The sequence below is a fragment of the Hippoglossus hippoglossus genome, chromosome 13, assembly GCF_009819705.1.
Source record: "Hippoglossus hippoglossus isolate fHipHip1 chromosome 13, fHipHip1.pri, whole genome shotgun sequence".
Lineage (NCBI taxonomy): Eukaryota > Metazoa > Chordata > Actinopteri > Pleuronectiformes > Pleuronectidae > Hippoglossus > Hippoglossus hippoglossus.
In genome coordinates this window covers 27372571-27399236 of record NC_047163.1, presented here as the reverse complement: position 1 = coordinate 27399236, position 26666 = coordinate 27372571, and the positions used below count along the sequence as shown (strand labels likewise).

The 26666-nt window shown below is 40.3% G+C and overlaps 2 protein-coding genes across 3 annotated transcripts in view; both read left to right on the top strand.

The window, feature by feature from the left end:
- The first annotated feature begins 42 nt into the window (after positions 1-42).
- On the top strand, positions 43-13232 carry poldip2 (polymerase (DNA-directed), delta interacting protein 2). 2 transcript variants are annotated; one of them, XM_034603785.1, is made up of 11 exons: positions 43-268; positions 5636-5711; positions 5969-6066; positions 6189-6288; positions 8165-8240; positions 8552-8659; positions 9138-9274; positions 10332-10358; positions 10503-10628; positions 10791-10870; positions 11030-13232. In XM_034603785.1, the coding sequence occupies exons 1-11, from the start codon at positions 84-86 to the stop codon at positions 11142-11144; spliced, it is 1128 nt and encodes a 375-aa protein (XP_034459676.1). In that variant the 5' UTR covers positions 43-83; the 3' UTR covers positions 11145-13232. The 2 variants fall into 2 exon arrangements, with proteins under 2 accessions (XP_034459676.1, XP_034459675.1); XM_034603784.1 differs by having other exon boundaries at positions 5630-5711.
- A 1134-nt stretch (positions 13233-14366) lies between these two features.
- lrrc75a (leucine rich repeat containing 75A) overlaps positions 14367-26666 on the top strand; it is a 60759-nt gene continuing 48459 nt past the window's right edge. Inside the window, exon 1 of the mRNA XM_034603774.1 lies at positions 14367-15513. Within this exon, the coding sequence (XP_034459665.1) occupies positions 15265-15513 (249 nt within the window). The 5' untranslated portion in view covers positions 14367-15264. The remainder of the gene's footprint in view (positions 15514-26666) is intronic.

The following is a 26666-nucleotide window of genomic DNA, read 5'->3' as shown; positions in this document are numbered from 1 at the left end:
CGAAGTCTCCGCAGTCCCGTGAAAGCAGCACGAGAGATGTCCATTAGTGTGTGTGAGCGTGCTATGGTGTCAGGGCAGGAAAGATGGCGGCCTCTGCGCTCCGCCGTGGCTTGTGGAGCACTGTCAGTAAATACAACAGGAAACACACCCACAGAATACTGAGCGTGGCGGACAGCAGCAGCGGCTTCGAGGCGTTCAGACATCGGCCACAGTGCCGGAGCTGCGGACTGACCGGCGGAGCTCCGCTGGTGAGGTTCATGTCGTCACGGTGAGATACGCAGCTAGTGTCCTCTCCTGCCGATGCTAACATGCTAAAGACTTTAGCTAAGTACGAGGTTTTCAAGATGGCCCCCCCAAAAGACCCTGGCTGTAGTTTTATGTTGAGGGGACACGTGGCTGGTGTTGGTGTCCACATTATGAGCCCGGTGTTTGGACATGAGCTGATGTGTAGCAGCAGAAAACCAGAACGGGACAGTCGTCCTCTGCTGCTCCGCTAAGCTAGCACAATGCATTGTGCAACACCTGCCTCCAGCCAGCATGTTAAATAACGGTGACCCTTACCCTGGGCCATTCTGCTGTTATGTGTAAGAATAAGATCAGTAGTGTCATTATGCGTTTAATGGGAAGCAACAATCTGCTAATTATCTAGCATATTGGTTTAAATTCGTGCATGACAGTGAGTATATTGATAACTGTAGGCATCTTATTGGTTTAACGTCCATGATCCACATTGGAGGATTTATTGTTTATTGTTAGAGCTCTGATTGTTTACATCTCACTTTGCAATACCAGCCTTTTGGAACTTGACACAAGGCCTCACATGCCACTGAGACATCTTCTGCAGTCATGCTATGCTATTTTGGTTTACAAATGAGGGTTAAAGTGCAAATTGAATGCAGAACATGCGAAGGAAACGTATTTTAGGGGGGAAATTGATAAAAAAAAGAAAAAAAAAAAAGGTAATAGAAGCCGTGTTTAAAATCTATTAAAGATAATCAAGTAATAAGTAAAATGTTTATCATCTCCCATGTTACTAAGAATTGCTGTTATAAGCTGTGGCTATAGTGTAGGCTAATGACTAACATAGCAGTACTCCTATAGCCTGTTAAGCAATATATCGAGTTAGCTTGTTATGATCGACAGAAGATCTTTTGAATTAGATTGTATATAGAAGAAAAGGCTCAGATTAATGGAATTGACCTTTCATTAAATAAAATTGTGTTAAGCAAAATTACCGACCTTCACTCAGGATGCAGTGGTGTCTTCTTAATCACTTATATTTTATTTTGGGATGATTTACAGAATAATATCTGGTTTGGAATTGTTCCTTTCAATGTTAATATAAAATGGAAAAATCCCTAAAATCCAATAAAAAGAGAATGAAAATTCAGTCTTGGTTTAGTGTCACTAGGTCATATGACATGTAAGTTATTGAAACATAATTGCAGAATGTTGAAAAAATAGAAGTTCCAAAATACGTTAAATGGCTATGCACCTAAATATATTTCACATTTATTAACACGGTATGTGCTCTGGCGACTGCTCAGATCCATGGATGGGGCAGTGCTGGTTACCTACAGGTCTCAAATGGTGAGAAAGCCTTTACTATCAGCCTTTACTATTATGGAATTCGCTCCCTATTGGACCTAGACTTATTCTCTCGCTTTTTGTAAATCCCCTATCAAAACCTTCTTTTTATGAAATTGGTTCTCATTTACACTGACAAATCCTTTTTATTTTTTCTATTGTTATCTCATTGATTTTTTGTCATTGTAATCACTTTGTAACATTGTTAAGAAAAGTGCCATATATATATATATATATATATATATATATATATATATATATATATATATATATATATATAGTTGCAAAGGGGCGGAAAATTTCCGGAAAATTTCCATGGGAAGTTAAGCTCGGGAATTTTGGGAATTTAGAAAAACATTTTTTACCGCAAATTAAATGCTGAGCAATAAAAAAATAATGCAAAACTCTATTTTAAAGATGTATGGAATGCAGCACACGCTGCACGTTGAATTTCAACCCTGCACTGTGCATTTCTCCATCACATGCGCAGTGCATTCTTCCATGTGCAGTGCATTCTTCCATCACATGCACAGATAATTCCCAGCATCCTGCACACTACAGCAGGGCTATTGAGGCCACACTACTGCATTAGCCCAAGGACTAGTCAGGTAAGTTTTGATGATATTACTGGATTCCAATTGTTTAGCTAACTATTTATATCTCTGGCATTGCATTAGTGTTTTTTACAAGCTTTTTTCTCATCTTATTCTACAGAACAATGCCACGTGCACTATCTCATGTGTGGAGACATTTCACCCCAGCCAATGTAGAAGGAAAGGCTGTGTACATTTGCAAGTACTGTGCAAAGACCTATGTTAAGAATGCCACAAAGATGCAGAAGCATATAGTCAAGTGCCCAAAGTTTCCTCAGGGCTCAAATCAGCTTATGACAAAACTAAATGTTTATATTTATGTCTGTATATGACAAGGTAAATACAGTTAGTATAAATTACCCACAAAATTTCCAGTTAATTCCCGTTTATTCTCGTTAATTCCCGTATATTCCCGTATATTCCCATGGAAAGTTTCCAACTTTGAATATTCCCGGAATTTTGCAACCATATATATATATATATATATATATATATATATATATATATATATATATATATATATATATATATATATATCTATATATCTATCTCATTTCATTATTATGCACATGTCCATGGTGCTGTTATAACACTCGGTGCTCACAGAGCAGCACCCCAGGCATTTAAGGCATCTCAGAAAATAATTCCATTACACACAAGAATTATACGTTTAAAATGTAATGGTTTAACTTCTATTGCTAACTGTTCCTAGGGTTCGACTAAATTTACGTTTCCATGACTGTTTCAAACTGCTGCTTCAATGAAAACCCCCTTCACAAACCATGACGAAGCAAATCTATCCACCCTGTCAGCCTGGACATGTGCTCAGAGCTTACAGACTTAGTGCTATCATTAGTAACATATAAGACAGTCTCATTTTGACTCTCCACACGACTGATGATAATTTAGTAATTCAGCTCAGACAGTTGCTCTCAAAATGGTTACGATTTTCCAGCACTTTTTTTGTTGTTAGGTAGCATTGCACGTCAGTGACATGCTCAACTGTTCTTCTCGGCGTTCGCAGCAGCAGCTTGTGGTTGAATAAAAGTGTTGCCCTAAAAAAAGAAAAAGTATTGGGTATTATTTTTGTAGCTGCTTTATCTGATCACCCAGGAAAAAGTGCTAAAGACATTAGTTTAGAGCATAACAGAAAGAGAGTGTAGTCTCAGAGTGGGTGCACAGGTGGGTGAGTGCCCACGCAGTGGATGGAAAGCAGCAGTAATGATTCAGCATTAATGTGTATGTCTAACTTTAGTTTAGTAGCTTTATAAAACTACTTGATGAGAGCTCAGTGACACAATGACCTGTGTTCAGGGTCATGTGTGTGTCCTGAGTGTGTACATACAGCTGTTGGCTGAAGCAAGTCCCTGGGTTTGCAGTGGGTTTTCTATATTTAGATCTGATTCTGTGTCTACACAGTGTATTGACATTTCTCAGATTGTTGCAGAGGTTAAAAGAGAACAGTAGAGCCCATGTTAAAACTGGAGGCCAGGTGCTGGGTATTATAATGAAAACCTCAATACTTGCATATTTTTATATCTACACAGTGTCAAGTAGGGTCTGTTAAGTATTACAAATAGTCCATTGTCATTAAGAAATAATTTGCTACCAATGCTCAGATCATTTAATGTAGTCTAAATTTTCCCTTATTTTTTGCTAAAGCAGGAGGTTCAAATATTCATCGATCAGCTGGTAAAATCTCAGTTTTCACTGCAGTGCAGCCTGAGAGCACAACAGATTTTGACGAGATGTAATTGTTCAGGGACCTCATTTATAAAACAGTGCGTAGTATTCATACTAAAAGTGTATATGCACACAAAAGCCGAAAATTGCGCAAAAAACCATGCACACACCACATGAAGGCAATTTTACCTTTTATGAATCACACTTCACCTGGAAACGTTCATACGTGCATCTGCCTCATACTCCGCCCTCTACACGCCCACATTCAATCATAAATGGTCAATGCAATGCACCTCATGAATATTATGTTATCCTGCTGACCAATGGGTTTCTATGGTGAATCATGACATCAAGCAATGAAAAGAAGAAGCGCAACTTTCTGACACCAACATCAAGGTGTTTGTTTGTGAGGTGGAGGAAAAGAAAGACAGATTGATTGGTGGCCACAGCAGTGAGGTCACTAATAAATAAAATACTCTGATACGCTGCTGCTGTTAATACAGTGAGTACGATAGATAGAACAGTGCCTGAATTAAAACAAGATCAAATTCAAAGGTGGTGGCAAAAAAATATTCCCTTCACACTGTCAGAATATGAGGTTGTATCGCCTGTTTCTTGTTTGTTTTAATAAATCCCAACGTTTGCATGAGAAGTGGCCTACGCATCTTTCAGAACCTGTTTTGTGCATAATAAATGAGGCCCCAGGTCTCTTTGTGGCTCCTTGCCCTTAGCCCGCAGATTTACTTGTGTTTAACCATCATTGCTGCCTCGTGTATCACATCCGTTTGGTGCGTCCATTGTGCACGTCTACAGGATGTAATACGCACATGAGCAGGAGGAGCACATGACATCCAATTTCTCCATGTCTTCACAGGATGCAAATCCAGAAGTTCTTTATTGTCTGAGTTTTGTGTTGTGTTCTCTTGTGGAATATTCCAGTAGCACTTGCAGTACACAAGCATGAATATCAAATATGTAAAAAATTAGCATTTCTTGTCTACGCAAACACGTGGCTAAACAAAAAGCATAAATCTGACTTTAAATGTCAGGATTCCGGTTTTAACCATTTTTCTTATGATAAAATCAGGTTACCTAGTGATTATTATTCTCCAATAAAGCCACGATATGAAAATAACCTGAAGATAACCTACAGTGAAATATTAAATCCCTCTGTCCATATATCCACCTCATTAATCCCCTCTCTTCATCTCTGTTGTGAAGATTAGCTTGGCAGGAAGCACAGAAGTATGCATGTTATTTATTTGAGGTGACCAGCTGTTGTTGTCACTGGTAATATGCACTCTAAGTCTCTGTGTGTTGTTGCGAGGCTGAAGGCGAGGACACAGAGATTAGATTGACTGGTAGTCCTGTTTGTTGACATCTGACAAGTGTAGATGTTTTATTCAATCTTGTCAAAGTTGTGATTGAGATTACGACTGAGGAGAGAGGTTAAAGAGAGGCAGCAGAAGGATTCCCCCCCTATAAGGACGATTACCAGTCTTCTCTGTAGGAGGTAAAATCCTGAAGCCTTTTCTCTTCAAATCTCTTAGATTTCCTTTGTGAGACTCCTCTGGGACTTACAAGTTGTTTATCCATATATGATGTTGTTTTGACCTTAGTCCACATGTACAATAAACAGGCCTGTACGGTAGTTTGTGATCATATGGTCATGATCTATAGTCATGTGTGCATGCGTGTACAATTATACATTCACTCACACTCACACACAGTGTCCAGTGTGTAATGGTGGTGCCTGTTTTTGGCAGGAACAGGCCTGAGGGGAAGGTTTTGGAAACAGTCGGAGTGTTTGAGGCTGTGAAGCAACATGGCAAATATGAAACGGGACAAGTAAGACACACACGCACTGACGCACACTCTAAAGAAGTAAATAATTTGTATACATTTTAGACTTGTTTTTAAATATTACTGTACTGTCATATGATTTGAAAGTCTGGTCTGTTTTGATGAATCAGTAACTTTGTGCACATTTGCATGATCTTGTCAAGTGACTGTAATCCCATCTAATTTATGCTTTATTAAACCTCCCACATGTATAATCTAACATGGACTTATCCCTTCCCTCCTTGTTGTTTTGCTCTCCTCAGCTGTTTCTCCACAGCGTGTTTGGCTACAGAGGCATCGTCTTGTTTCCCTGGCATGCCCGACTCTACGACAGAGACATCACCCCTCCCGTGTCTGACAGGTAAAGCTCCATCTCTTGCTGCAAACTGCACCAATGGGTCTTTAATGACTCTGTTTCTGGGTCAGACTTGTTTTCCCTTTCAACTTAGATCAAATTGTCCCTGTTTCACTTTGTTCCTTCAGCAAACCTGATCCACCAGGAGGCCACGGTTCCAAAGAGGTTAAGGGGAAGACTCACACCTATTACCAAGTCTTGATTGACACCAGGGACTGCCCTCACATAGTAAGTTCCTGTATAGTTTTCCTTTAGGACTTACATATTTGTTACATCTATTAGGGCTGGGAGGTATATTTACCATTTATTTTTAAGGTGGGTATAGAATTAAGCAACACAGTGTCAATACAAAGCTGTGCTCGTGTTTGTATTTCTCTTGAGGAGAAGACAGTAGTCTCCTCTCTTATACACTCCTGGCAACCCCGCCCCCACTCTTCCTCTGCTTGTTCACGTCCCGCAACTGCACCACAAACTCCAGTACAAGGAGTGTATTCAACGATGTGCTGCTGCTACAATCCCTGCTACGATCCTTCTGCCTTCAAACAAAGCCTGTTACAAGCCTATGAAATGCTGCCCATAAATTTGGAGTGCGCCCATATTCAGACTTTTATGGTACATGTTGTCCTATTTCCCACTCTCTCAAGACACATGTTCCAGTATCAGAGACTTACCTGAAGAGAGGTGATGAAATTCCTTCTAAACACAAACAATACAGTTTTGATGAATTATATATCAGATTCAGCGTGAGGGTAAGCAAGTGACTACTTCTGGTTTTCAAAAAAAGATTAGAGACAAAATGCATGATATGGAAATAAGATTGGATCATATTCATACACCGTGTAAAAATGTTACCAGTATCTAATCAAAACATTTGCTAAACTTGAACAGTTTATCAATTTAGAGAAATTTAGTCCCACAACTGTAACTTGAAGTTATTGAAAGTCTGATATTAAATACTCTAATACTAACCGTTCTTCCATAAGTAGTTTATATGCCATGTATTTTTGTAGCTACTTGTCCAAATTGTATTGAGTACTTTTACTGTGTAGTTCTGGAGTAATCCGAGGCCAAAGTACCTATAACAGATCTTTTAGCATATTTTTTATTTTTTGCAGTGGGATTAAAACTTTTCTTAAGTAGTTAATGAGCCTCATACCTTTTCACTTAGCTGTTCCTAACCTACTTATACAAAAACTATATATTCTAGTAATACTATCTTTATTTATTTTGTTTAATGAGGCAATTTATTTTATATATTTTTAATTTACATGGTGATATATTTTGTAGCTGTTCCATTTTGATCACCAGCTGTTATGACAACATTTCTTGTGATATCTCAGTTGTGGATATGACTATCGTGTTTTGGCATTCAACCAAAAAATACAGAGATATTTGGTTTATATTTCCCAGCCCAAAAATCTAAACTGCCCCTAGAAATTGTGGGTGAGTCCAGACAGACAAGCAGATTCAGATAGTTTCAGTAATTCATATATATTATTTGTTGTATTCACTGCATATTGGTTCAATTCCAGATTATTTTGTATATGTCAGAATGGAAAAGTATCTGACAACAATCTTACATCACTTAACATTTGTTTTTTAGTGTAAAAATGTACTTGTCACGACTCTTGCGACAAAATAAGTGAACACTGTTTCTAGTTTACACATCTAAACCAAATTCCAGAATAGGCACATTAGAAGGGACTGTTAAAAACAGCAACTGACAAAAACAGGTTAAAGTGCAGTATCTATTTTATATTGTTCAGGCTGGTTATTGCAGAGGGAATGAAGGACACAATTCTTGTAGATGTCTTTCCGGGCCAGTGAGACTTGGTAACGTCTGCCCAATGTGAGATGGGTCCTCTTACAATAAGCTAGTGCATTCAGTGCAATGGTTATAGGTTGACAAAAGCCCTTTTTCAGTCTCTTCTGAAATCCCATGTGCTCGGCTGTAACTCTGTCGACTTCTTGGTTCATAGTAATCAAGCAATTGTAGCACAATGAGGATCTCTGTGTAAAAGAAGCTAAAGCCACAACTGTGGGTTGTTTAATTCATTAGTGTGTGTCAACAGTTGTGTGACTGTTGTGTGTTTTGTTTTGACAGTCTCAGAGGTCTCAGACAGAGGCAGTAACGTTTCTGGCCAACCATGACGACAGCAGAGCCCTGTACGCCATCCCAGGTATGTAACCATGTAAAGACCAGTCAGGATGCACAGACCTCACTGTCTTGTTACACATTGGTGGACCCATTATGTTCTTTATCCAATCATTTTCTGTTTAATTTCAATCGGGTTTACATGATAAATGAAACTTTCCAGCTCGGCACCCATTTACATTCTCAGTTACATTTAAGTTTCACCTCTTACAGCAGAGTTGAGTTTGTCTCGTCAGTAGTTTACCTCCCATACACTATAAAACACTGCGTTTTGAGGATGTTATTATTGTTTTCTATCTCATCCCCATGTGACAGTGTGTCTGTTTCTTTCCTCAGGTCTGGACTATGTGAGCCATGAAGACATCCTTCCCTACAACTCCACAGAGCAGGTCCCCATCCAGCATGAGCTGTTTGAGCGCTTCCTCATGTACAACCCAACAAAATGTAAACACTCTACCACAGTCTCTACTTCAGTCTTCACACCTTTTTCAGTGCCCATTCGTATGCCTTCAGTGACCATATACATACATAAAAAACTAATGTGACCTGGTCATTAAAGAGCATTGAATTTCTTTGCCTTGAGAACCTCCTAGGCTGCTTTCATGATATAATTTTGGGGCATTATCGAGCTGCACTGTGGAACACTGTCCCATCAGATTGCAAAATTTGGCTGAATCTAGGAAGATTTTGACAATGACCCTCCAACGTCCTCGAGAGGTTTCTTGACCAGGCTGGATATTGTCAAGGGGTTAAATCTTCACCAAGGGGAGTCGGTGTCAATGTCCAAATACTTTTGGACCCAACTATATACCTCATGATAGACATGTATTGTAAACATACAATAGGCTCCATTAAGTACACTGACAATGTAGAAGAGATTGAAAACAATGTTTTTTGTAAATATTTTCTTCTCCTTCTGTAGCTCCTCCATTCACATCCAGAGACACCCTGAAGGCGTGGCAGGAGAAAAACCATCCCTGGCTGGAGCTCTCAGACGTCCACAGGGAGACCACTGAGAACATCCGAGTCACTGTCATCCCCTTCTACATGGGCATGAGGGTACATGAATAATACCTGAAATATATTTTGATGCTATTTTATCTTCTTTAAGCACATCCTGGGCCATGTCAGCCCTCAAAAATTATCTATATTGCATTACAGGACCTGATGACGGGACTTGTTGAAGGATTGCATGTGCTCTTACATCGCAAATGTTATCAATCATAACAAGCTTAGAACTTTCTTTTAATGAAGGAATACAATGAGACATTTGAAAGCAAAAAATATTTTTTAATTATTTTTGTTTCAAACTGTTTATTATTGATGATGTTTTTTTGTGATGTGATGTCTCACTCTGTTGGATTTAATGGAACTAAAGAAACTTGTGGTTTTTAAGTGGTGGAACGGAGTGAAGGCTCTTCTCTCACAAACTATCTTTGGCAGGTGTTTAACAACAGCATGCTGAGACACAATCAACAGCAGCAGTTTAATTAGCGACAACTTATGATCAACCGCTGACTTGTTACTTTAACCAGATATAAATGAGAAGCTGCAGCTGAAGGTTTTCTACAGTGAATGTTAGCATTAAGGCTTAGTGAACCCATATATTTCCAACCACAGTTCCCATTGTGCCCAAATAATATCGCACATTCACACACACACTTATTTTTACTCGCTAATGCAGCAGGATGATGATCTAGAGAATAAGCTGTATAAACACCTGTTTAATAAAGTTAGTTTTAAATGCCAAAATAGTCAAAGGCTGCGACTGCTCCAGCAGCTCTTGTAAGCAGGTTGTCTGGCTCGCTCCGAGCTCAGCCAGTGCCCCTCATGAAATCAAATGTTTTTTCAACAGACAATATCAGTTACGATCAGCATTATCACAATTGTTGTACTATCAGCTTTTTTTTGAAAAAATAACCATTATCTTAAATATATCTTAATACATTTTACATTTTGCACACCTATTTTTAGTCACAAATCCAAGTGCCACACTGTCACTGTCAAACCCTGCATTGTTGTTATTTGGGTCTGCCAATCAGCGGTTTAATGTTTTGATGTACTTTTGTCTGTGATCCCTTTTTAAATACTAATGGAAATATTTTCTTCTTCTCAGGAGGCCCAGAACTCTCATGTTTACTGGGTGAGTAGCAAAGTTGTCTTGGAAATATTATGTGTAATGACCCCATAGGACACTCACATTTAGAAGTGATCACAATATACTTCATGAAGACTATTAACCCTGACTCAGAGTATTAAAATGCTTCTGTGTGTTTTCTTCTGACAGTGGCGATACTGTATCCGTCTGGAGAACATGGGCAGTGAGGTGGTTCAGCTGAGAGAGAGGCACTGGAGGATCTTCAGCCTGTCAGGAACTCTGGAGACGGTCCGAGGACGAGGAGTCGTGGGCAGGGTCAGCAAACACACACACACATACATGAACACAAAGTCTGGAGAGCAGAGTGTTGTTACCTGGTGAAAAACATCACTTAACCAGCTGTTCAGTGTCTTGAACTTAAAAGACAAATTTAACCTCAGAGGAGCTTGATCTCATGTTGTCTCTGTGTTGTTGCAGGAGCCGGTGTTGTCTAAAGAGCAGCCGGCCTTTCAGTACAGCAGCCACGTATCTCTACAAGCCCCCAGTGGTCATATGTGGTGAGTTTGCTCATTAATAAATCACTTTACTGTTTCACACATTCCATATATGCTACACTTTCTACATCTTCTCAGTGATTAACATTTTGTTTTACTGGAATCACTGGTCCCCTCCTATGTGCACAATGTTCACTCCTCTGGTTCTGTATTTGTGTTTAGGGGGACGTTTCGTATTGAAAGGACTGATGGCTCCCACTTTGATGTTCGCATTCCTCCTTTCTCCCTGGAGAGCAACAAAGACGACAAAGCGCCCCCAGCTGGCTACACATTCTAACTGCGAGTAGTCGCCTCCCACCTGTGACAACCAGATGCGCCATTAGTCTTGGACATGCCTGGGTTTTCTAAAATTGTCCTTCCTCTGTAACATTGCCTCAGCCTTCAGCGTCAGACTAGAGTGAGTCAGGTTATGCAAAGGGTAACTATTGCATTTTCTAGGTCATCCAAATGCAGGCCCACCTTGCCCTTTTTCTGTCTGAGTGCACCCAACAGCAGTATAACATTTATTAAATCATATAGAGTAGAAAATGGATGCGCCTTCACTCTGTGATGTGTTTGAAGACATGCACAGTGTAGTGGATGACAAGTGGGAGACAGGGAGGAAGAGTTGAGGCTGGATACCTCAAATCAACCAGAAAGCAGATTTTGACTTTAATTAACTAGACTGTATAGTCTCAAATTAGCTCATAGTCTCATTTGCCCCGCCCCACTTTCATAATGACCCGAAGTTGTTTATTTTACACTTCATATCATAACATCAAAGGTCTCTAACTTTGTGTTTTATGCCATTAATGTATAGTAGAACTGTTTGCAGAGCTCTTTGCCCTGCTCTCTCTCACAGTCAGACTGGCTATCAGCAGAGCCGTGTGAAATCCTGCCATGTTGGGGGGCCGGTCAGCCATCAAAAAAAAACATTTAGTTTCTAGCTGTCCTCAGACTTTGCATAACATTCCGCTTTAGCTATGTCGTTCTTTCCACAGCCATCTAGTTCTCGGTGGGCGGGCAGACCTCAACCTACCCTTTGTGTATCTAGCTGATGTGCAGGAGCGTTTACTTTAAACAGGTGTTCAGTTGGCTCATAATAATCCCCTGACCTGCAGCTACCACCACTGTTGGAAACAACCATCCCTGAAGCTACATGTTAAAAACATATCCTTCCATTGATGTTGGGATTTATGAAAACATTACATGACTTTTGTCCTGGACCCTGTTTTCCTGTCATGTTTTCTCATCATAAAACTATACTATCACACATTAGACCTATGTTGGACACTTACGAAAGGGACAACTTAATACAGGAATAGTTAAAGTGCAGAGGTATTTATGTCTGACAACACTGAAGCACAGTGGATTAAGTTAGGATCTGTTTGACACTGAATTGAAAAAGACTCTTAAATGTCAATGTGAATTCATTAAAAATGATCTTAAGTCAAATTATATAACTAGAATTTTCAATGTATGACACCTTTGGCAGAACAAGCCTTGAATCTGTGTACAGAGGTTTGTATGTGATTTGTGGTGTTGTTTTGAAGCCTTCCAGGACCTGCTGTAAAGTAGCATCTCTATGCTGCCACCAACAGGCTTGATGCTGTGCACACGTCTTAATGGACCGATTGCAGAGATGGAAAAATTCCCATGTTATCTACTAGTGAGCATTCTCATCATAGGACAGCTTTAGATGGTATAATGGTCAAGTTGGCTTGAGGGTTAATTTATTTATTCAATTTTAGTTCAATGACAGTGAACATTAGCTGATGTGAGGCACCCATGTTTGTTTTTCTTCAGGCACTTGAGTTTTCTTAAGCTCCATGTTGGGTATCAATCATTGTGTTTTATAAAAATAGTGTGTCACAGATAAAGAAGTGAGTAAACCATTGATTCATTTTATATTTGTCCTTAATTTAGATTTTTTTTATAGACATCTGGTTCATCTTTGACATTTAAGTCCTATTTTTTTTTACAGTGCTCCTAATACAATCCAGAGATTTCTTGGAAAAGAGTGGAAGTCAGGTTTTCGTTGTCATTGAATAGCAAAAACACCACAACATTAAATAGTTAAGGCCAGCAGTGGGCTGCCAGTGTTGTGGTTAACTGGAGAACTGAGTGTGTGACATGTATATCTTCCTCTCTGCTGTCTGCTCCTTTGTAAAAACCTGAATGTCTTTCATTGAGGCTGACTGTTTGACTTTGCAAGCTCTGTGACGAGAGAAGTTATGAGCCTAAAAATCCTCACCAGAAGAGTCAGTACACAAACTAACATTGTTGGTTTGATAAGTGATTTGAAGCAACTTAAATGGTTGAAATACAACTGTAAATAGAGATGTAATTAAAGGCTACACAAATAAATATACCTTTTGAAAAATACTGGTTGATATTTGTTGTGTAATTTTGTCTTCTCAGCATTTACTGACAGCTAACATCTGTCGGACTTGAACATCAATCAATCAAATGTGTGCAGCCTGTATTTATATATCACAATTGTGCAACATCCTTTGTCCTCAACCCTCGACTAGAGCAAGGAAAAGCTAAAAAAAAAAAAAAAAAAACTTTAAAATGGGAAGGAGAATGCAGTAACTTCAGGGAGGGTCACATGTGAGGGATCCCTCCCAGGATGGACAGAAGTGCAATAGATGTGTGCAAGAGAGCACATCGACAAAAACAAGAAAATCCAGTGTCAAATAGAGAGATGATACAACACAAGAAAAATACCTTGACTATGCTAAAACAGGATGGATCGTTTCATAAAACATTTAAATCCTATATGCAGTTAATAGTTCATTTCCATGTAGTGCTTAGATGTGTATATTGTGATTGTCAAATGATACATTATATTTTCTGTATTGATGCATGTGTTACAAACAGCCACCACCAGATGTCAGTGTAGTGCTTTCTCTGATCACTGCACCACTAAAGAGCACTTTTGTGTGCGCACCTACTGATCACATATTAAATACAAACTTGCATAGTTTGTATTTTACCTCTTACATAAATGATCACATCCACATATTCATGATATAATGTAACTTTGCATTTTTCACCTGCAGGTTACTGCACAGAAATGTAATCATATTAATTACTTCTCAACTAGTAGATAAGACTGAAATGGGCCTTGTTCTCCATACAAGAGACAGAGATCGATAGGAAAACAGCGACTGCTTTAACATGTTAATTGGTTTCCTGGTCGACTTCCAACCAACTGCATCCAACATGAGCCAATTATTTTAAATTGAAGGACTTCAATAAAAACTGATATATTGCAAAAAGCTCAATGCCGATTATGCTGGAACACTATTGAGGATTTAAGAAATAATGAGTGATCCTGATAACACATGTATAACTCTAAGTAAGCAGCGAAAAATTAAACTAATGTTTTTTTAAAGGATATTGGTGTATCGTCTTCACGGAGATCAAAGACAAATTGTAAACTTGGCGCTGCTCGCGCTCTCTCCGCCCTTCCCAGTCCGAGAGGAGGAGGGAGAATTTTTGTGCTCACGTGCACTCGCTGCGCGCGCCCTCATTCAGCTGAACAGAGGGTGTGATACATAATTTAGTCCCAGCAGCAGAGGGGACACCTCAGCCTGTCTCTCCCACCTCCTGTCTGTCATACCGCGGATGTGCAGCCTCCGCACGTTCCCGTCAACCGAGACACCGCCGTGGCCGCCGCCTCCTCCACAGCGGACACGGGATCAACCTTGGAGGAAGGACGGACGCGTGTTTGTTGCAGGTAAACACATGACTTGTTCCAGCGGCAGAGGGAGGACGGGGCAGAGCAGAGCAGCAGACACTCAGAGGAGATCTACAGGAGACGTAAACATTGCCATGCCCTGCTTCATGCACCACTTCCCTCGATCCGCTCCCTGCTGCTGTGCTCCCGGACAGAGGGATCTGTTTTGAGGGATCCCAGCAGAGCACAGCGGGAACATCACGTGCTGTCGAGGGTAAATATTTGGGTGAAGTTGTGTTCGGGATAGGAGGAGGCTGTGACGGGCCCCGCTCCGCACTGTGGCTGTCCTGCATCCTGACTGCTGTGTCCGTGCTTTGCGGCCATGCTGCAGGCAGCATCCTCCGACCTCTTCCCGACTTGAGCTGCACCATCCGGGATAAACAAGTTCCCCAGAGGCAGAAAACCACTGCAGCTGCTGGCTCATGTTTTTACACCATTGTTTTGTACTGTTGGAACATCCACTCTTTATTGTAACTGAGCGCAATGACATTTGTTTACAAGCAGTTTGGAATTTGCTCACAATGCTTCACATCTAACCTCCAATCTGCAGACTTCAGGAAGATGTGATCAGACATTTTAATGCACAGAATATCTCAGACTCTAATCAAACCTGCGTCTGTATGAGGGACCAGTCTTGTTGTTGTCACTGTTCACAGCTGATTAGCACAGCACCATGGGTGCTAAGCAGACCAAAGGCCAGGAGCCTGGAGGAGCCAGCCCTCAGCACAGCTGGAAGCGGACACCCACCAAGGAGCGGGGGGACATCTTGGCATCCCTCATGCTCAAGTCCGGGGACCGGCTAAGCCGTGGTGGGACTCCACCGCCTTACCAGCGCCGTATTGGCATGATCCAGGAGATGATGCTGATGGCCAAACAGGGCAAGCAGGACGAGGCCACCGAGATGCTCAAGACACTGAGACAGGTAACTGCTGTGTGTGAGTGTGAATAAGAGTTTAAGAGTGAGTAAAAGCTCTGAGGTCAGAGGTTCATGTTTCTACACAGCACAACACCCCAGCTTCCCGGATTTCCTCTCCTCTGTTTCCTCTCTCTTTCTATTCTGTGTAAGAGTGCTGCTTCTCTGTCATTACTAATCCTGACACACAAACCAGGCTCACACTGACTGACTGACTCTTGACACACTGACTAAACTGATTCACGCACTGCCTGATCAATTGATCGCCTCTCCAATATAAGATAGGATAAATCTGTATTGATCCCTCACTGGGGAAACAAACTTGTTACAGCAGCAAATAGTGCTGAATGAATGAGGCAGACGATAGAAGAAAAAGGCAATCAAATAAAATGAAGAATGACAGAGAATATGTACATAATATACATCTGTCACTACAGAAATGTACTTGAGTAAAGTGCAGCTGCACAGGACCTTTGCGTGAGGATGTATATTATATTTGTGATTTAGTATAGGAGATATTGAGAGAGAGAGAGAGAGAGAGAGCAGTTGTGATATGGAAAAACAGTGCAGCATATCATTCACATTGTGAATGGTGTTGTAGTCTGACAACAGTGGGAATGAAGGAGCTGTGGAAGCGTTGCTCTGCCTGTGTGACTGAACATGAGAACCTCTGGCTGCATGACTGGCTTGTTGGACCTGTGCTGCTGAGCCAGGCTCTGCTGCACTGGTACAGTGTGGAGACTGCTACGATTTAGAGCCTCTCTCTGTGTGTGTTAAGTCATTTGCAGGGTTTGGCTGCTGCTGCTGCTGCAGTTGCTACAGAGAGGAGGGAAAACTCAATAGCAGACTGAAAGAATGTGGTGGAGTGGGAAATAAAAAGGGAAGGAGGGAAATGAAATGCCCATTGTTGAATTGGTGGATTTGTGAAGCTACAAAGAGAGAGGATCTGCGTGTCACAGGAGGGGAATTATGAAAACTGAATATGCTTATCGTTGTGAAAAGAAAGAAACAAAAATTTGCTAAAAAAGAATGTGGAGAGAGAAACAGGTTTATCAGTTAGCTCATTGGACAGCATCACATAGATTCCATATGCTGCCATTGTTCACTGTTTATCCCCCTATGACTCAACCACAGGGAACAGCGCCTCTTGCTTATTCACACACACACACACACACACACACACACACGCTGCTTTCACAGTTTATTGTTTGGCCTTTGGAGATTTACATTAGTTCCTTTATGTTACAGCTTTCTGATCAAATCCATTTAGGTTGTTAATCCATGAAGCAATAGTAAACAGTGGAGCAAAGCAAACAGGCTTAAAGATGAAGGACACCTCCCCATCCATCATCATTAAAACAGAGGGATTACTATCTCTGTCACTTGTTCATTAAAGGGATAGGTCACAGTAAAATGAAAATTCACTCATTATGTACTCACCACTATGCCTATGGAGGGGTGGGTGAAGTGTTTGAGTCCACAAAACACTTCTGCAGACTCAGGGGTAAACAGTGTTGCAGCCGAAACAACAGAAAAAAACACATCATGCCTCCATACTGCTCCTGTGGTGTCCTCAAGCCCCGACATTCATATTTGACTCAAAACGGCTTCATTTACACCATGTTTTAGCCTAAATGTCCTCTGATAGAGGCACGTGCACGTTCACGTTCTCATGTTCAAACCGAGACCCAGCACACATCAGCATTGTCGTGAGTAGATAAAGAGTGAATTTAAATTTTTCGGTGAACTATCCCTTTAAGCCATGATGAACCACAGTTTCCGAAAGACACAACAACACAGCAGTGAGGTTCAAGTGGTCCTCAGCAAACACAGATTCTGTGAGCAGGACATGTAAGGGCTAAAATAAGGCTACACATGAAAAGACTGCTTTTAGAAGTGCTTTAGAAATAGTCATTTGGAAAATACATTCAAGATATTAAAGGTCACACCGTAACTGAACAAGTTAGATCGATAATAATTATACAAAATACACAGAAATAGAATCAATGACAAAATAAATATACACTAATAAAATGAGAATACTGAGTACGAATACATAATAATAACAAAACAATTATAGTTTCAACTGTTTCAACTAGAACATAAAACTAGAAAAAAGAAGTGTCAAACACTAGCATAAGAACACAAACTAACCCAAATAAAATATGGAACTAACTAACTACTAACTATCTAGGGGGTATGGAGCTCCTGCATGTCACCCTCTGTCTACGGGGCCATCTTGGTTCATACAGATCTGACAGTTGCAGAGTTGCCAAGTATGTCCTGCGTTTAGTTTCCTGTGAGTGTGAGATGTTATGCTGCTTTTCTTGGTGACTTTAAATTGAGTATTGGTTGGACAAAAGTTTTTTCAATATGTCACTTTGAAAACTGGAAGATTAACTGTCGTCTGACATATTATAGAGCAGATGATGAAGATAATTTTTAGCTGCAGCCTAAGTTACATAAACAGTAACTTTCAATAGCATCTTAATGAATATGTTTTATTGCGGAGTACGATCCACCTCACCTGGCGAACCACATAATTCGTTACACAGAGCCCTCTGGGAAGGCTTCATTGGAAACTGATTGGATGAGGCCAGGTGCTTTCAAAAATCACTTGGCAGGTGATTGGATGAACCATCTGTCTGTTATGGTTGACGCACAATCAGGAGGAGAGCAAACACATTTATTCCACTGAGAACAGCCATCAGTGCTGTTCTTTGCTCTTCATTCAATCTAGAGCTACTTTCCAGTTATAATATAAGCACCATCCATGCTAAACTATTGAGGAGCTGTCATTGCTGTTCAGGAACAGATTTGATTCTCACACAGTCTCACTGGACTTTGATTGGTCTGAACCTTTGTAGTTCAGCCTCAAGCAAAAAGCTTTGAGCACAGCAAGATGGATTCTTGCTTGCGTCTTCATTTTTATCACAACTACACACCTGAGACACTATAACGGTGAAAAACATCTGTCCATAGTCCGGCTGCAGTGTCTCCAGGAACACTTTCTGCCATGATGACATGCACAGACTCACAAGGTGAAAACAATACCAGCTCCCACTGTGCTGAAAAGTTCAAATGTCTTCTTTTCAACCAAAAATATCCTCTACACTTTCAGCTGTTTAACATTTTTGGAAAATACACTTAATCACCTTCTATCCAAGAATGAGATTAGAAGATCAACACAGATCTTGTGTCTCGTGAATCCACTCAAAGATGGTTCTGGGGGGTGTTAGCCCATCTATGCATTTTGCTTAGACAGCTAGCCTAGTCTCTCCAAAGTTTGGAGGGTTAGGGTCAAGTCAGTAACATGGATTGATGAGACTTTATTGTGATGAAGAGGGAGAAGAGGAAATCTGGGCCTATAGCAGCATAACTAAGAGCTGGTCCAAGACAGACCTGAACCAGCTCTGACTATAAGCTTTATCCAAAAGGAAGGTTTTAAGCCGACTCTTAAATGTACAGAGGGTGTCTGCCTCCTGAACTGAAACTGGGAGATGATTCCACAGAGGAGCTTGATAGCTGAAGGCTCCGGTTCCTACTCTACTTTTGGAGACATCAGCATTAGTGGTCAACAGGCAGAACAGCCCAGTGTCATCATTACTGGTGACTTCAATAATGCCAATCTAAAGATGACTAAGCTGAAACTCCAACAACATGTCAGTTTTACGTCCACATCATTGCTGCATTCTCACTCTTACTCTTGAGACTGTAGTGATTGTCTGTTCCGTGTTGGTAGGTTCATGAGGGACACAATTTAATTTCTCAAACATATGTGTAGAAATAAACCAAATAAAGCAAAGTAACAGGTTGTATCTGGTTTTGTATCATCATACTAGATTGTATGATATGATGTATTTTTTAGTGGCATTGTGTGATTGCCACTATTAAACTGTTTTGTGGTTGTTTTTGTGACTTTTAATACAATATGTCTTGGTATCAATGCCATGACAATACTGAAATATATAAATGTGTTTTCTGTTGAATTCAGTTCCTTAAATAAAGCAGTCTAAATATGGAAAAAAATCTAAGTGAAAGAAAATGTATGAATGAAAGAAATTTGATCTCATATTTAGATACTTGACCGTTTTCAACACTCAATGTAACAGACTCTTTCTGAGTATTGAGATGTGATTCTCATTTCAGAATATAGTGAAATGTACTCCAAAACAAAACACCTCTTTTAATGAGGAGTTTCCAGTTGACAGAATGAGCTCCATTGTTTTTTAATTCAAACTGTCCGACTACTGGCTGTGTCTCTTAATGTAGCCTCATTGTAACATATTTAAGCTTTGTTTGCCCACAGCCAGTCTCCATTATAGCAGCAGAGAATTGTAGTGAGCGTCTATTAGCACTTAATGGACTACTCCTGCTGTCATTAAGTGACTTGTAAACGATTTACAAACTTTACAACATCTCACTGCTCCATCAGCATGCCCATTCATTATATGATGACACTGACAGTGTTATTTAAGCCCTGAGCAGTACAGCGTGTGCTACAGTGTCACTAGAAGGGAGAAGGTACTGTGGTGTACACAGCAGTTCACATGGTTAATCTTTGATCCGTCAGGCAGTAGGCTGAGGTCAAGCTCCTCCGACCTCTGAAGGATTTTTTTTCTTGCCGCTGTTTGTGGAGCTGAGGATTAAAGAAGATGAAACATCCACCAACATGATGCTTTTCAACTGGGTCAAAGTTAGCAATGTGTGGATACACTGTGATTTCTCAGATTGAAGGATGAGCGTGGATCATTTATTCTGTGTTGGCAAAGAGATGGATGCACAGAAGCCGCAGGAGGCCGTGTGACAGACAGAGAAGGATGACAACAACAGGTGTTATTTCATACAGTATGTGCCTCTGTCTCTCCCAAAGGCTCTAACGCAGTGAAGCTGATGACACGTTTTCATGTCGGGTCATGACGACAAAATTGAACAAGCACCAGTGACATAACCATCAGTCACATTTGCCTCCATATTCCGGAGGGTTTGTACCCTGGCAGAACGGCACAGGACGGACAGACCATCACACAATGAATTGGATAAAGACAATTACTGAGAATAAGGAGAGGGGGGGAAATCTGTGGGAAGAGGAGGAAAAGGAGCGAAGAAGAGGTGGTGAGTGATTACAGAGGCAATAGAAGAGTCCTTTAGGGGGAAAATGAGGAAATGACATAAAGAGAAGAAAAAGAGGAGAATTGACTGTTTGTGTTTGAAAGACAGAAGAGGAATTTTTCCTCTGATTCCCAGGTTCTCCTCTCCGTTGCTCGGAAACCATGGTGATGACCGGAGAGCTCAGACTAAACAGAGCCTGATTAATCACACAGGAGCTCCGTTAAGAGCTAATGGGAAGGCCACCTTCTTAATCACCGCCCATTAATTGACTTGAAACCAAAGCCAGCATATCTTCACCACAATTCCCCCTGGGCTGCCTCGAAACTGATCGCTGAACTTTAACCATCAGTGTCTGTGGAAACCTCTGTAAGCTGTAAATTCATCCTCAGTCCTTCCCTCAGCAATTTTAACTCATCCTATGTTGTGTGACCAGCGTTTTGTGACTTAACGAGAGGCGGTTGTGTTGTGGTCACCATTAATATTTAAAGACTGAAGCTGCCATTAGTCAATAGATGGGCCTCAGGCACTGTTGTTTTTGGCCATAACTCAAAACTCTGATGCACTAATTATTCATCCTACCTGGTTTATCTGCAGTGAAGATTTTATAGTCAATATTTTTCATAAAATGAAACTTACATTTTCTTCATTACTGTTCATGTGTGTGGTTTATATATTAGTTTGAATTATTTACTGAACTTCTGTTATTTTTCTTACATTGCATTTTGGGTATTTCAGAGTTCTGTTAAGTAACTGACACAATCTTCAGACCCATGTTCACATATTTTCAAAATAAAAGCTCTATAAGTCTGCTTAGTATAAAACATTGCAGCAACAAATCGGATGATGGACATAGTTTGAAGGCATTGTTGCTGCCATGATGGAGCGCTGTGACTTCCGTAAATGTCTGTCTTAGTCCAATATGGTAAAATAAAAAAAATACTGATGGCCAGTCCGCCTGTGTGTTCCATGTTTGATTGATCTAAACTATCTTAACTACACAAACTTGCCGGTAATCACTTGATTCAACCTTAAGTACATGTTCATCAGGAGTGTTCATCAGGCACAGTTGTGAGATTTAAGAGGTGATGATGTTACTGTCGCTGAGCATTATTTATGAGGTTATAGCACATAGAGGTGATGTCACACTGTTGGATGCAACAGTGACCAGCTCAAAGGCTCAGGGGTGAAAGTGACTGATTTTCTCAGCAACTGCTGTAATGTAGATGTTTTCCAATACAGTCATAAAATTTAAAAATAATTCTAAAATAAAATTACGAACTATGATGATAATGGTATGGTAAACAGAATATCAACTTTGCATTAAGTTGTTATAGTTATATATTTAATGTCAGCTAATTCTCAAATAATATTTTAACTTCTAATTAATTCAGTTTAAGACCTAAGGTCAAATTTGTGTATTTTTTCCTGTACTCATGTGAATTTCGTACCTAAGAGATATTCTATCTGTACGAAAACCCAAAACTGCCTTCTGCCACATCAGAACAAATCTGATAGTATGAGTGGTCCTTACATGAGGCCCCTTTATTGCATAGTACAGGTTTCCAGCTCAAAAACTGAAGATTCAGTCATCCACTGAATTTTAATTGATGACAACACTATGAAATCTTTTTTTTTCAAAGTTATGACACGAAATACTTCAACCTTCTCCGCACATTGCTGTTAGTTATACCTCCTCAATTTGGTGTTCTCATCGTTGTTAGGGCAGCTAGCTTCATGGTGCTGTCTAATTAATTAATTTAGCTCTGTTCTGGCTGCACTGTAATTCACCGTAGTGTGAATGCTGCCTGCAGACTGTAAAGTCTGTTCCATCTTCCTAATTTACGTGCTTTAAGTGCAACCTTGTTTTAGTTTTTGAATGCTGTCATCTACTATACTGGTGTTGACATGATGTTACAACTACTTCTCACAGAATTAGATTCCCATCACTGGGTCAAATGAGACTATTGCTTAGCTCACATCATATTGTTCAGACCATGAATAAGAGAAGGGTCAGTCTTACCTCATATATCAACAACAATATTAGCATCTACAACTTAGCCCCTTGAGCGCAAAGCTCACATGTGTCCAGGAGCTAACAAGGTCCATTTGAAGGCAGCATTATTTGCATTTTTAGCCAGAAAGGTAGCAAACTGCTACCCACTGTAAATAGAATGAACAGCACCACCTAGACAGCCATAGTCAAACCATAGTAAATTGTAGCATGGCGCTTGGTAGAGTGCATACCGCCGCCAAGGCCTAACAGTTCCCTTTAACTAAATCAAGCTGCAACCAACTTTCACACACTCATAGATATCAGCTCAACAAATGTGCTCGATTTAAAAAAATCAAGATCCATCAATTATATAAAAACCAACGACAAACTGGTAATGCTATGGTTCCAGAAAGGGTGACCTGACAAAAATGTCATTTCCGTTTCTATATACTGGGAAATTTGTGAAAATGGCAAAAATCTTGCAATGTTACACCCCTTTGTCCAGATCCATCTTAAATTGTAATGGATTCTTTCTCGTGCGTCACATTCTTCGACCAAGTTTCATGGAAAACAACCAACAAGCGTAAAAATGACAGATTTCAATTTGAACAGGTTTTTATATATTAAGGGTCACTAACCCTAATGGTTGAAGGGGAGTTTGAAGGGCTAGTTGGCCACTACCCCTACATCCCAAAGAGAAATGGGACAACACTACCCCTTCACAGCCATGTGCTAAACAAAGGGGTAGGGCCAAGTGTTAGTGCTAAGGGGTGAATTGGGACAGGGCCTAAGACATGACTGTGACAATACACCAGCATGAAAACCACCAGGAGCCTGAAACTTCAACAGCTAAATAGAATTCAGCCATCAGTCATTTTAATATTTACACCTGTGCTTTTCCTACTGTGACATGCCAAAATGTTTCTGTTAAAAGGACCTAATGCACATCCCTCGCACGTTGATTTTAGTTGTGTTGCAGATGCAGGAAAAGGTGAACCTTTGTAAATCTTAGTGGTAACAATCACACATGAAGAGATCTACAATAAGGCTTGTTGATGGCCACCACAGTACCCCAGCTAAAAGGCTTCTCCCTATAGACTAGCATTGTATGACACGAGTAAACTGTGAACAAGAGACTTTGAACGATACAGGTACCAGAAACCTGCCTGTCATAGCAGAGCAAGCAGAGCGACAGGCGGACCACTGATTTTTAGAGTTACATCTAAATGTCATGATGGTGAGGAAACACGGGCAATATACCAAGAACATGAATGTTATTAGTTATATCTGTACTTTTGATTCTATGAAGAGTTGTCATGTTCCTGGACATATGTTCTAGACAAGACTATTATGGTACTGCCATACAATATCCAGCCGTCTGAGTTCCACTGTGATTAGTACATTTGGTGTTGGAGTTGTTTGGTGTCCCAGTGTAGCTCCACCCTGCTTCAACCTGAGAGGAGGTCTCATCAGCCAGAATAACATATGCACATGTGTGGCTGCACAGAGCTCTTTAATAAAGCAACCATTTGTAAAAAGAAATGCATTAAAAGCAAAGCTGTACAACCTGCAGTAGTTTCTCCCTTAGACCTTCAATATAAAGACTTCTTATTCATGTATGATTGTAACCTCCATCATCATTATCAGTATGTGATCTTTGTTAAAGGTCAATATCACTTTTATATATGGGTTCTCCTTATCATGTTGCCATTTCCTTTCATACCAAAGAACCTGCACTTGATCAATTGTTTGATCCATGTGTATCTCCAGCTCCGTCTTTTTCCATGTTCATCTGCGTTCCGAGCACAGCTTTGATGCTGACCGCTTCTAATTAGTGTGGGTGGTGCTTCCTAATGAAAGAAAAGCCTGCAGTGTTTTCCTCTTAGCACAAATGTTTCTGTGTGCATGTGTTTGCACTCAACCCACTATCCACTCAGAGTTCAAGGAAGTAGACTATGCATTTTTATTTGGTCGTTGTCATGTATATTTCGCGAGGCTCCCCTGTTAATAATGCATGGCTTTTTTTGGAGGGTGACTCCAGCAGTTTGTCTTGCTACTGTTTCAATTTATCCCATTTTTACTTATTAGTTTTGCAGACCTACCCCCCAAACCCACACATGCACACAGCGTCAGCACTCTGCTGTGGAAATGCTGATTGTTGCTTTGTAAACCTAAACCATGCTCAGGTTCAGATTTAGAGTCATTCGGGGATGAACTATTTGCATCGCCCCTTAAAATCCTTATCACGCTATGAGGAAAGACACATTGTGTTCTCCTCTGACACACACACACACACACACACACACACACACACACACACACACACACACAAAGCTAAGAGTTTCCTTTCATACTGGACATGTATATGGCTTCAGAAAGTTTTTTTTCTTTGAATTCTAAATGCAAATTTTATTGATCATTTGAATAGGTAGTTTTTCACTCTTTTGCTGTGAATGAAAGCCACTTCCATGTCTGTATGCTCCCGCATGCAGCTGGTTAGCTTTAGCTTAGCATAAAGACAGGAAGCCGGGGGGGGGGCTAACTGCTATCTCTCCTTGCTCTACCTCAGTCTCAAAACCCATCCGCTGTCATCTCACAGCAAATTAACCTCAATGGGTAATGACCAATATTTTAGGGCTTGTGTAGACAGCAGATATCCTGGCCAAGACTGTCTTTGTTAGTCATACAGTACAACTAGTCAACATGAGTCAAACATTTCTCTACAGATTCTGCAGGTTCTACCTTTATATGTAGTGTAGAGACATGAGAGTGGCTTTTTACTCTTAGCCAAAGACCAAGTTTCCCCAAATGCCCCATAACTCTTCCTGTAACCTTTCAGCTATTAAAAAATTAAGATACAGTTAAGATAAGATATAGGGTTATTAGGTGCTGTCCACACAATTAAGATGAAGAGTTGATATTAATTTAATCCACCACCTATTGGGAACATTGTGGAAAATGCAAAGCAGCCAATTATTTTCATGCTTGTGTCTCTGCTGCTAATTCAACATGGCTACATGGTCACCAGATTGACATGTATTTGTGTCACCGGGTCTTAACATGTACAGTGGCCTCAGAAAGTATTTTGAGCTTTCCCTTTATTGTTTTGAAGCTTTAATCGTAAATGGATTAAGTTGCCTTTTTGCCCACCAATCTTTCAATGACCCAAATTGCTAATTTATTGAAAATCAAAAACTGAAATCTCTAATTTATGAAAGTATTCAGAACCTGTCTTTAGTATTTAGTCAAACTCCCATTAAAATTTATAAGCTTTGCAAACCTGGATGTGGGCAGTTTCATGCCTTGTTTCTTGCAGATCCCCTCAGGCTCTGCCAGATTGGATGAGAAGCGTCTGTGAACTGCCATCTTCAGGTCTCCACACAGATATTCTGTGGTGTTTAAGTCTGGGTTTGGCTCTGATGTGTCCTCATTGCAGTATGTGCTTCAGGTCATTGCTGGGCTGAATGATCAATCATTGCCCCAGTCTCAGGTGTTATAGACTGGATTTCACACAACAACCTCTCTGTATTTGGATGCATTCATCCTTTCCTTAATGTAAGTTTTAGATTTTTTATGAATTTGGATTTATAAGAATATATTTCCTTTGTCATTATTAGTTATTGAATGTAGATTGATGGACAAAAATTGTTTTGTCCATTGTTATAAATGGGGCAAAATGAGAAGGGGTCTGTTGGTTCACCTGTTGATGCCATAATCAAAGGTTTCTTTCATCCACCATGTTGCTATTAATATCACTCTCATCTGAAAATACAGCAGCTGATTAGTGTGTGTGTTTGTGTGTCTGCCAGTCAAAGCGGCTGGGATAATTTACTGCCCCTCCTACGCATAACAATAGACAGCATGAAAACCTCAGTGAGTCATACCTTTCTGTAGGAGAGCGAGCATCTCTCTCTCTCTCTCTCTCTCTCTCTCTCTCTCTCTCTGTCTGTCTGTCTGTCTGTCTGTCTGTCTGTCTGTCTGTATCTCTCTCTCTCTTTCTCTCTCTCTCGCCCTCTCTATCTATCTCTCTCTCTCTCTAATCATAGGCCCTATTGCC

Bases quoted from the DNA above. Each gene is read 5' to 3' on its own strand.
- poldip2 (XM_034603784.1), top strand. From the start codon at position 84: ATGGCGGCCTCTGCGCTCCGCCGTGGCTTGTGGAGCACTGTCAGTAAA. The intron at 269-5,629 runs GTGAGATACGCA...TGTTTTTGGCAG, and splicing joins GTGAGGTTCATGTCGTCACG to GAACAGGCCTGAGGGGAAGG. The intron at 10,629-10,790 runs GTCAGCAAACAC...GTGTTGTTGCAG, and splicing joins GACGAGGAGTCGTGGGCAGG to GAGCCGGTGTTGTCTAAAGA.